At 33.6% G+C, this 12500-nt stretch overlaps 1 protein-coding gene across 6 annotated transcripts in view; it reads left to right on the top strand.

Moving 5' to 3' along the window:
• Positions 1–12500, top strand: part of LOC137632690 (cuticle protein 19-like) — a 227205-nt gene that overhangs the window by 205012 nt on the left and 9693 nt on the right. For 2 of the 6 annotated variants that reach the window (XM_068364794.1, XM_068364792.1), the window contains 2 exons: positions 8487–8558; positions 9460–9842. The exons of 3 other annotated variants lie outside the window; for them this stretch is intronic. In XM_068364794.1, the coding sequence (XP_068220895.1) occupies positions 8487–8558; positions 9460–9699 (312 nt within the window). In that variant the 3' untranslated portion in view covers positions 9700–9842. Of the gene's footprint in view, positions 210–8486; positions 8559–9459; positions 9843–12500 lie in introns of those variants that run through there. One more of the 6 variants, XM_068364793.1, reaches the window with a different exon arrangement.

Below are 12500 nucleotides of genomic sequence, written 5' to 3'. Positions count from 1 at the left end.
CTTTGTATAGGATAATACATTAATGCTGTAAATTATTTTAAAATTAGGCTTTTGATTCTTCAACCTTCCCTTTTGGAATTTCTAAATTAGACGCTATAATTTTAACGTTTAATCTGCTTAGAACTTCCTCAAAATCTACTGTCACATTGCCGTCTTTCTATCCTTCTGATATAAACGGGAATTGTTTAAATGCTTGTATATATACAAAAACCGAGGCTTATTGAAAATAAAGTAATATTATAATAAACTGTCCTTTTCTTCCTTGAGATTATAATGAAATGATTTTCCTTTGTAATCTGTCATGAGAATCACTCCATTTTCTGACAAAATTTAGCGCCGTTATAAGAGGTGTTATCATCATTATCCCTAGTTTTCCTATTACGTGTAGGACTATCTGATTAAATATTTTTCTCTTTAGAGAAAGTAGTATTTTAGTTTTCGTAATCTCATTTTGCTTATCAAAAACTCCTCATATATACATATATATATATATATATATGTATATATATATATTTATATATATATATATATATTCATATGTATATATATATATGTATATATATATATATATATATATATATATATATATATAGTATATGTATATGTGTGTGTATATAATATATATTTGATATATATGTATATATATATATGATATATATAATATGTATATGTATATATATATATATATATATATATATATATATATATATATATAAACTGTTTTATTTTACCTGTAAATCATGTTACGAAACAGTAACATCAAAGAATAGATAGTTACATATAGCAATGAACTTGGTAAATTTATATTTATATTATATATTGTATCACATTAACTTATGAACCAATATAATAGTTTCTTTGGTCGCTGCAACCTCGCCATCCTTGTGAGCTAAGGTTGGGGAATTTGGGAGAGCCTATAAGTCTATTTGCCAAGTCATTAGCAGGCATTACCTGGTCTTCCTTAGTCCTAGCTTGGGTCGAAAAGGGGGCTTGGGTGCTGATCATATGTAATATAGTCAGTCTCTAGGGCATTTTCCTGATTGCTAGAAACTTAGCTATATAAGCGTAAAACTTAGCTATATAAGCCGTTGAAGGATTGCGTGAAGTAGGCTTACTCATAATAACATTTGAATTAATTGAAAGAATATTCATTAGATTGTGTGGGAGAAATAATCCTTCTAAAGAGTATTTGACGATTCTTGGCATCAGTGTTCTGTGAAAGGAACCTTATTCATTGGGTGAATACCTCAAGTCAGTTCAAGTCTTTGAGGTAAATTATATCCTGTAAATTTTATACCGTGAAGGCTTTAACAAGAAAATGCGACCAGGCAGCATATTTGGAATACCCTTAAGATAAAAAAGTTGCAATAGAAAATTAAACTTGTCATTTCTTGGTCAATAAACAGTGCACGATGCAAAGAAACAACTTAATTAAAAATCATGAAGAAATTGTTAATAGGATAATAGCAAAGGATCTGTTGAAATATTACATAGTTTTATCAGCTTCTCATCCTACACGTATTGACCCAAAGGTCCTCGGTTAGGTTTCGCCAGACGCCTCCATCTTGAGCTTTTAATCAATTCTTCCCCATTCACCTACTTCACGCTTCATAGTCCTCAGCCATGGGTCTTCTAACTCTTCTAGTGCCTTGTGGAGCCCAGCTGAATGTTTGGTGAACTAATCGCTCTTGGGGAGTGCGAAGAGCATGCCCAAACCATCTTTTCTACTCCTCACCATGATCTCATCCACATATGGCACTCCAGTAATCTCTTATAGTTTCATTTCTAATCCTGTCTTGCCATTTAACTCCCAATATTCTTCTGAGGGTTTTGTTCTCAAATCTACAAAATCTGTTGGATATTGTCTACATGTTTTATTTTTATTTTTATTTGGCTTCATTTTATACGAAACATTGACAATGTTTGTAGAAAATATGTATATATATATATATAAATATATATATATATATATATATATATATCATACTGCAAATATTGATTAAAAGGTCCACGACTATTTTTCCTCTCATATGGACATCTTTTCTTTATAAGAAAGATGTTACATATGTTAATATTCCATTTCAAACTGTATATACAGTATCTCCCCTATATAATAAAAAGCAAGTGTCTGGCCATATGTATGAATAATACTTTATACAGTTCTTTCCGGTCACGATAAGCGACATTGCCAGACGTATAATTACTGTCTCCCCGTCCCCCGGGTAGAGTGGAGAGGGGGTAGTCATACCCTGGTGAGAGGGGGTTTATCTCGAGAGCTACGCTTGGAAACCACGACTGCCTTGTTGTAGTTAGGGAAGGGATGGGATGGGTTGAATCTGTGTCCGTATGTGTGCATATCTATCTATATATTTAGCCGTCATTTTTGTCGGGTCGCATACACTGGTAAGTGATAATGTTACTTTTGTTATGGAAAAGTTTGACGTTGGTCTAAAAAGTGTCTATCATATTAAGTGATTCCAAACACTAGTTAAGTCAATACATCTCTCTCTCTCTCTCTCTCTCTCTCTCTCTCTCTCTCTCTCTCTCTCTCTCTCTCTCTCTCTCTCCTCAGGCCTGAGGTATAAGGTTGACTGAGAGACTGAAATAAATAGAACGAAATGTGGATTTCATTTCTGGAAGAGGGAAGAAAAGAATAATGGTCTGAAGACATTGGTGAAATTATTATTATTATTATTATTATTATTATTTGTAGTAGTAGTAGTAGTAGTAGTAGTAGTAGTATTGTTGTTGTTGTTCCATGATGATTTTCATTGTTATCATTGTTATAACCAATTTTACTGTAATTATCATTATTATAATAATTTTCATCATTATCATCGATGTTTTTATACAAATCACTGTAGACATAATGAGATTCCTAGCAGTCTTCATTATCATTATTGTTGTAATAATGATAATGTAGTTTTCTGTGCTGTATAACATTAATAGTAATTGCTGATGTAGTATAATTCTATACTTTCCTTCATTGAGAATTACCTCAGTGAGATTACAAATTATGTAAAACCCAGTAGGCCCTGCTGCTTCCTCCGGTGCCTTAGATGACCGCGGAGGTAGCAGCAGTAGGGGATTCAGCATTATGAAGCTTCATCTGTGGTGGATAATGTGGGAGGTTGGGCTGTGGCACCCTAGCAGTACCAGCTGAACTCGGTTGAGTCCCTGGTTAGGCTGAAGGAACGTAGAGTAGAGGTCCCCTTTTTGTTTTGTTTCATTGTTGGTGTCGGCTACCCCCCAAAATTGGGGGAAGTGCCTTGGTATATGGATGGATGGTAAAACCCGTTAATGGCCTAATTCATCTAAATCTATAAGATACTCTTTTTATTATCATAATACTTTTTAATTTAATAACTTAGCGTTGGCGTGATTTAATTTATATTTTCTATGCCCCATTCGTCATTGAGGTTTATACTATTTTTGGTGCAAATGTGTCAACATACAAAACTAGAGGGGCACTCAGTAGAGCGCAGACCTCTGCTGCGGTACCTTATTTCTCGACCTTTTGCTCGACCTTGACCTTTGACCTTAACATGTATTAATTGGCGTGGATTTTCATACCCACAAATATGAACCAAGTTTGAAGTCTCTGTGACAACGAAGTCCAAACTTATGGCTGATTACGGGAAATGGAAATTTTGCTTGACCGTGACATAGATCTTTGACCTTGATCTTCCAAAATGTAATAGTTTCCAGCTTTTTACATAACAGTTAATCCCTGTAAGTTTCATTACTCTACGATTAAAATTCTGGCCAGGAAGCTGTTCACAAACACACAAACAGGTGGTAAAACATAACCTCCTTCCAACTTCGTTGGCGAAGGTAAAACTATTTGTATATAATTCTTTTGCCTAATCACAAAAAAAAGGGGGGGGGGAAGGAATTCCTAAATATGAAACTCTTTGACCGCAACGTTAATGGTTGCAATATTGTACCTTTCGAACCTGATATTTATGCATTCAGTAACGACTTTTTGCCTCGTTAGAGAATCCTAAGTTTCCGTTCTTGGTTGGAAAGTGGTTTTGTGTCCATGTGATTTGTATTGAACGGTTCCGTTTAGGGGAAAAAAACACGATTTCTTTTTGACGACTAAGATGGCCATAACGGATTAGGAGGACGAAGTTTATGTAAATCGTTTAGATATATGGAGAAGTCCAAGATGATTGTGGTTGTGAAACTCGCTCTTCTAGTGAGCGAATAAGAGTTGAAAACTAGGGAAAGACGTTAATTTTGCAAGTTTAGTTATTACTCACAGTAAATTGGCTGATTGTCAGTTAGTCGTGTATTATTAGAAAAGCAAGATGCTGTAAGCCCAAGGACTCGAACAGGAAAAATAGCCCAGTGAGGAAAGGAAATAAGCAAATGAATATAATAGTATGCCGAATGTACCTTCAAGCTAGAGAAGTCTAACCCAAGATATTGGAAGAACATGGTACGGAGGCTATGGCACTAGCCAAGACTAGAGAATATTATGCCTGAGTTTACCCTCAAGCAAGAGAACTCTAATCCAAGACAGTGGAAGACCATCACACAGAGGTTATGACACTACCCAAGACTAGAGAACAATGGTTTGATTTTGGAATGTCCTTCTCCAAGAAGAGCTGCTTATCATAGTTAAGAGTAGTAGTAATTTGGCATTATGGTGGAGAGCCTCTGATAGTAACCCCATACTTGAATGCTATAATGGAAACCGAACTATGATTATCACCACCTTGAGGTAAAAGCAAGTTACAAAAATAAAGAGAAAAATGTAGAAATATATACAACTATCCTTCAACCTAACCTCAGGTAGTGCCAAGGAATCGTTTTTGATGAAAATCGTATTATGTGTCTTTGAAAGTCTGAGTGACGAAGGGATTACAGTAAATGGAGAAGTAGTGAAAGTAACTCTGAAGCTGAAACTTTCCATGGAATGTCCTCAGAGATAAAACCATGTTTCTTGCGTTACTAGTGATAAGGATACATTAGTCGATAATGTCATTTCTCTGAAGCAACGTCTCAGATACTACCTACGGAAAATACTGACCGGTGAAGTTAAAAAGGATTCAAGTCCAGAGATAAATATAGATAAATACTGGAATGTAAAAGAGATGACAAAAAGCTAATGCTTGTTGCTCTACTGGACTAGGGTTCGAGATCCACTCAAGCTCGATAGTTTGGTGTAGTGTCTGGAACTTCACCGTGCTTGTGAGCTAATGATTGTGGTTTGAGTGATTTTGTAGGTCTACTTGATGAGTCATCAGCAGCCATTATCTGGCCCTCCCTGGTCCTAGCTTGATGGAGAGAGACTTGAGCCTTGATCATTTGTATAAATGGCCAGTCTCTTGGGCATTGTCACTGTCCCTTTCCTCTGCCATTCATGAGTTACAACGTGTATAATGCTTCCAGAAGGCTAAATTTACTGGCTATACAACCTCGTGCACTTGCTGCAGTCACCACAACGTTTACAACCAAAGCGGCCGGTAACGGGAACATGCGTACGTTAAAAGTAAACACAAATGTACGTACTAAAGACTGACGTCGCAGTGGTTCCCGTCAGACGTACGTCTGCTGCATACGGCCTAGACTTTCCCCGACAGAGCAAAATATGAAAAAAAGGAGCCTCTCAAAGAATTCACAGTTATGTGACAAAAGTTTACGAGAAGTATACGTATTTTACTTGCAATTTGTCAAATATATCAGATTCATTATGATAATCACCATTATACTTATTTAGAATCTATTACTTATACTTCTCTAGATATATATCGAATCTTAGCCCATAAAGCTAAGTAGTTTATCATTTTTGTAATAGTTTTAATTTCCCTAATCATCTTCGGTGAAAACAAATTTCAAGCATCCTTGAATTAAATGAGAGTTAAGAATACATTAATACTTTCGCAAACAACGCAAACATACTGTACATACATACTGTGTGTGTGTATATATATATATATATATATATATATATATATATATATATATTTATATATATACATGTATGTATATATATATATATATATATATATATATATGTGTGTGTGTGTGTGTGTATGTGTGTTTATGTGCGTATATATATTGATTGATGTATATATATATATACACACATATATATATATATATATATATGTATATATATATATATATATATATATATGTATATATATACACACACACACATATATATATATATATATATGTGTGTGTGTATATATATATATATATATATACATATATATATATATATATATATATATATATATATATATATATATATATATATATATATATATATACTGTATATCAAAAGGCTATGATCGAATGGCATGGATTTCCACTATAATTTTACAAATACCAATATGTTAACTAAATATATAGTTTTCATTTGTATATTTCAAAGCTGCAGGAATGATGTACTGTAGTATGAAAATATGATATAACAAAGAGATTCATTTCAATTTAATGTCAAAATCGTATCTACCTTGCAATGCTCAAAAATAAGCTGCAAAAAGATAAAAAAAGATGATTTTAAAATACTTTCCCCCAAATTCATTATCGCGAGGAAGTCGAGCTTTCAGTTAACCAGAAGACAGCATTAGTTTGACCACAAACCACAAGCTTGACCTCCTAGGTAAAACGCTGCATTTTCTGTTCAAGCTATAAATTAAGCCTCTGTCGGCTACACAGCATCAGTTCGAATCCAATTCAAGATCAACATACATCATGGCTATTAAGGTACCAAGCTTTAGGAATACATACCAAAGTCAGCTTTAAATATATCCAATTCATAGGTTGCATAACTATATATTCAAATGCTGGGATATATTTTTTTAATATTCATTAAGTAAATAATAATCTCTGGCCCTGTCGTTCAATTAGTTCATTATGCATGTTGCATAAGATTTTTTTTTTTATAATTCTGACCATCCTTTATATTCAGATCTTCCCGGATAGTTCCATCCTGTTCGTAATACTAGTCATGCAGTTAATTCTAATAGTCAGGCCTTCTTCATCATGAGGATCAATACTACACAGTATTCTAGAAGTTTTATTCCAGCTGTGACCAAGTTGTGGAATGATCCTCCTAATCTGGTAGTTGAATCGGTAGAACTTCAAAAGTTCAAACTTGCAGCAAATGTTTTAATGTTTTTGGCAGTTTTTTTTTATAGTGTATTTATGAAATATCTGTTTTAATGTTGTTAATGTTTTTTAAATATTCTATTTTATTTGTTTATTATTTCTCATATTTATTTATTTATTTCCTTTTTTCCTTTCCTCACTGGGCTATTTTTCCATGTTGTATTATTACACATTTAAATACTTGTATATATTTTTGAAACTATCTATCATCAACACTATTTATCTACTGTATATATTCGTTAGGTATATCAAATTAATAGATTATATTGTTGTGAATTGAACTTCTATGTTGCATTCCAAAGAAACTTTGGTGGTTCGTTGACGTAACTCTCAATCATTAATGTAGAAAGGCAGTGTCTAGTTAAGTGACGAAACTTCAGGCAATAACTCTCACTTTTTAGATAGCATATGGAGAATCTTGAATTCTTATTTACTTTCCATTTTACTATCTTGTGCAGACCTTGTTTTCATGAATATGATGATTATTATTATGATGTTCATTATTTATTTATGTTCACTTGGAATTCATCCTGGCCTATTTGACATCGTCCCTGAGTGGTGATAACTGGACTTGGGTTCAAGTCCCGCTCAAACTCATTAGTTCCTTTAGTGGCTACAACCTGATCAATTTTGTTAGCTAATGATGATGGGTTTGGGGGAGCCAATAGGTCTACCTGCTTTGTCATCAGGAGCTATTGCCTGACCCTCCCTGGTCCTAGCTTGGATGGAAAATGGGCTTGGGTGTTGGTCATATGTATTTATAGTCAGTATTTAGGGCAATGCCTTTCTTAATATTGCAATGTTACTGTCCCTTGCCTCTGCCCTTCATGAGGGGGTTTTAAACCTTTAAACTGCGTCAGGTTTTTAAAGAATAAATTGTCTTCTAACCAGTGGAAGTCATATAAATGGAGAAAGGTGGCTAACATATATGTATTTTCTTTCAATGCCAAAATCACTGTGGTTATAAGTCTCTATGGCAAAAAAAAAAAAAATAAATAAAAAGCGCTAGTCCTGTGTTATTGCTCCCCACTATGTGGTATTATAGCCGAACAAGATAGGAATACCACTTACTAGAAAATTATCTCTCTCTCTCTCTCTCTCTCTCTCTCTCTCTCTCTCTCTCTCTCTCTCTCTCTCTCTCTCTCTCTCTATTGTACATTTATATTTAAATTATGCAGTAAATCTGATCAGACAACAAGACATTAATCACGTCAGGAATATACAATATTCACTACATACAAGACAATCGACCGCTAATTGCATGCGAGGAAATATATTTTCAGTGATGAAATAAACAATCGTTGATAGATTATTCTGAACCCTAAAACAACACTTTTTTCCCAATTCCTGCTCAGGTTTTTGTGTTGGCTCTTGCCTTCAGTGTGGCCGTAGCCTCTTACGTTCCTCCTACAGGAGAGGAACCACAGGTAAGGAAACATTTGTATTGTTTATGTTTAAAAATTATTGATGAAATTATTCAAATTGGTGTTGAATTGTGAAAGTTAAATTACAAAGTAGATTTATCAATAGGTATGTTTTCACTTCTATGATGAAATACTGCCTTAGGGTTTCTGGTGGCTTATTAGATACGTCCCTGCCTGGTGATCTGCCAGACTGGTGTTTGAGTCCCGCTCAAGGTCGATAGTTTCCAAGTCTGTAACCTCACCATCTTAGTGAGCTAAGGATGGGGATTTTGAGGGAACCTATAGGTCTACCTGCTGAGTCATCAGCAGCCATTGCCTGCCCCTCTCTGATCCTACCTTGGTGTGAGAGGGAGCTTGTGCACTGATCATATATATATATATATATATATATATATATATATATATATATATATATAATTATACATATATTTAACTATATATATATATATATATATATATATATTTATGTATATATATATATATATTTATGTGTATATATATGTATATATATATGATATATATATATATATACATATATATATATATATATATATATATATATATATATATATATATATATATATATATATATATATATATAGGGTCAGTCTCTAGGGCATTGCCACTGTCCCTTGCCTCTGCCATTCACGAGTGGCCTTTAAGCCTTTAAACAAACATCAATAGACGGGTGATACTGAGTAGGTCCTACCATTAGTATATGAAACTGAGTAGGTCCTACTGTTACCATGTGATACGGAGTAGGTCCTACCGTTGGCATGTGATACTGAGTAGGTCCTACCGTTAGCATATGATAATGAGTAGGTCCTACCGTTACCATGTAATACCGAGTACCGTTGCCATATAGAGTTCATTTATTCAAAATCACCTTGATTTACCATAAAAGGGACCTGCCGAATACAGCTTCAGATACGCCGTAGACGACGTAGAGAGCGGAAACAACTACGGCCACGACGAGACCAGAGACGGAGATGCCATCGAAGGGTCCTACGTCATCCGCCTTCCGGACAGCCGAACCCAGAAGGTCTTCTACACCGTCAGCAAGGACTCAGGATACGTGGCTGATGTCTCCTACGAAGGAGAAGCCAAATACCCTGATGAACCCACCCCCAAAGGATATAATTAAACACTTGCTATGCTGTTTATTCTGTGATCCACTTGTAATATAAATGACTTATCTTCCTTTTTATTAATATTTGCCAAAATCTTTAATATAATACATCAATACTGTAAATTATTTAAAAATTAATTTGATTGCCAAATAATGAATAAAATGTCATATCCTTGAACTTCTCTTTTATTATTCGAAGCATCCTGTATTTAGGTAGTGTTGTGAATTAGCTGGTAATAATTATAATATCAACAACAATTATAATTATATTAATATATGTTTTGACTAGAGGACTATATCTAAATGTATAATTCAATTTTTGTACACACTTGTGAGTTTGTACATTTTTATAAATGTGTGTACACATATTTGTATATATAAAATATCTATGCACATATATACTGTATGTATATATATATATATATATATATATATATATACATATATATATATATATATATATATATATATATATACATATATATATTTATATATTTATGTATATACACATACATATATTTGTATATATAAAATATATATGCATATATATATATATATATATATATATATATATATATATATGTGTGTGGTTATGCAGTAGACATAGATACCCATAGTTGTACTTCCTAAATTAGTTGTCTCATTTAGTTTTTATACTTCACACGTACTTCACAGTGGTTTTGTTTAGTAAACGTTACATACATACATACACACATTCACATATATATGAGCGTTTTTATGTGTATACAAAGTAATATATGAAGTCTCTTAAATATCCTAATAAGTATAAACCTTACTCCATTTCCACTTATTGCTACACATTACATGTATATTTATGTTTGGACACGATTAGAAATGGAACTATAAGAGAGATTACTCGAGTGCCATATATGGATGAGATCATGATGAAGGGTAGATGGAGATGGTTTGGTCATGTTCTTCGCATTCCCCAAGAGAGATTAGTTCACCAAACTTTCCACTGGAATCCACAAAGCACTAGAAGAATTGGAAGACCCAGGGGTACATGGCTGAGGACTATGAAGCGTGAAGTATATGATGATGTATAGAGAAGTATTGAATTATAATCTCAAGATAGAGGCGACTGTCGAAATCTAACCGAGACCCTTTGCGTTAATAGCCCTGAGAGATGATGGTGATATTGTTGAAACGGGATTCGATCCGGAACCATCTTGAGTACCAGTTGCATCTTTTGAGAATCTCGACACCTAAATGTAGTTTAAATTAAACAAAACCAAATCTTCTTCTTCTTTGTCTGCAGATTTTCCTACTTTTATGTGGGGGGTCGATGTTTCTGGCCAGCGTTCTCCATCTACCTCTGTCCCACACTTCATCACCGGTAAATCCTTTTGATCGAAGGAAGGTCATCCTTAAATTAATCAAAAACAAATATGAGATACAAAGTGCAGAGACAGACAAACTAGTAAGAATTAACTCAAGGAGATATCTTGATTGCATCATAGGCAGAGGTCAAGAGAATTTGTAAGATGTATTAGTAAAACGGAACTTATCACAATATCCAAACCTTGGTAATTAAGAGAAAGTTCACTCACCATTCTTTATTACACAATGATAAGCTTATAAAGTGATGTATGATCATGTTAACAGTAGTGGTGGACTACTGGAAAAGTCCCTGCCTGCCAATCGCCAGACTGGGGTTCGAATCTCGCTCAAGCTCGATAGTTTCTTGTAGTGTCTGCAACCTTACCATCCTTGTGAGCTAAGGATGGGGTGTTTGGGAGAGCCTATAAGTCTACCTATTTAGACATCAGCAGTCATTATCTGAACCTCCCTGGTCCTAGCATGGGTTTAGAGGGGTCTTGAGCGCTGATCATATGTATATATTAACAGTCTTTAAGTTATTGTCACTGGTTCATGCCTCTGCCATTCATGAGTGGCATCCAAACCTTTAAATGGGGCTAATGAAGCTAGTAGTCACAGCTGTAGTTATTAAAGTCAACTTAATTATTATTATTATTATTATTATTATTGTTATTATTATTATTATTATTATTATTATTAATCCAACTTTGTTCTCTAGTTGTGGGTAGTGTAATAGTCTCTGTACCATGGTCTTCCACTATCTTGGGTTGGAGTTCTCTTCCTTGAGGTTACACTTGGGCACACTATCCTATCTTATTTCTCTTCCTCTTGTTTATTAAACTGTTTATAGTTTATATATGAAAGATTTATTTTAATGTTGTTATTGTTGTTAAACTTTTCACGTAGTTTATTTCCTAATTTCCTTTCCTTGCAGGGCTATTTTCCTTGTTGGAGCCCTTGGGCTTATAACATCCTGATTTTCTAACTAGGGTTGCAGCTTAATTCGTACTAATAATAATAATAATAATAATAATAATAATAATAATAATAATGTTAGTGTTTATTATTATTATTATTATTATTATTATTATTATTATTATTATTATTATTATTATTTCTTGCTAAGCTACAACTCTAGTTAGAAAAGCAGGATTCCGTAAACCCAAGGGCTCCAGTAATATAAGTGTTAAGGATAATGTGTTGCAATCGTATATCAAATGACAGTTATGACTAATGCATGAGTTTTCGTTTGTTTTTTGGTGTCACAGAATCTCGTCAGTTATCTTTTACCATTAGCATATGTCGCAGACGTGGCCATGTTCATTAAGTGAATGTTGATTTATACGTATTTGCTCACATGGACTCTTACACAGGCACATCAACACACACGTGTATATATATATATATATATATATATATATATATATATATATATATATATATATATATATATATGTCAGTGCTTTAGGGGAGTT

Source organism: Palaemon carinicauda, chromosome 41 (assembly GCF_036898095.1).
Source record: "Palaemon carinicauda isolate YSFRI2023 chromosome 41, ASM3689809v2, whole genome shotgun sequence".
NCBI lineage: Eukaryota > Metazoa > Arthropoda > Malacostraca > Decapoda > Palaemonidae > Palaemon > Palaemon carinicauda.
This window is presented reverse-complemented; position numbering and strand designations above follow the sequence as displayed.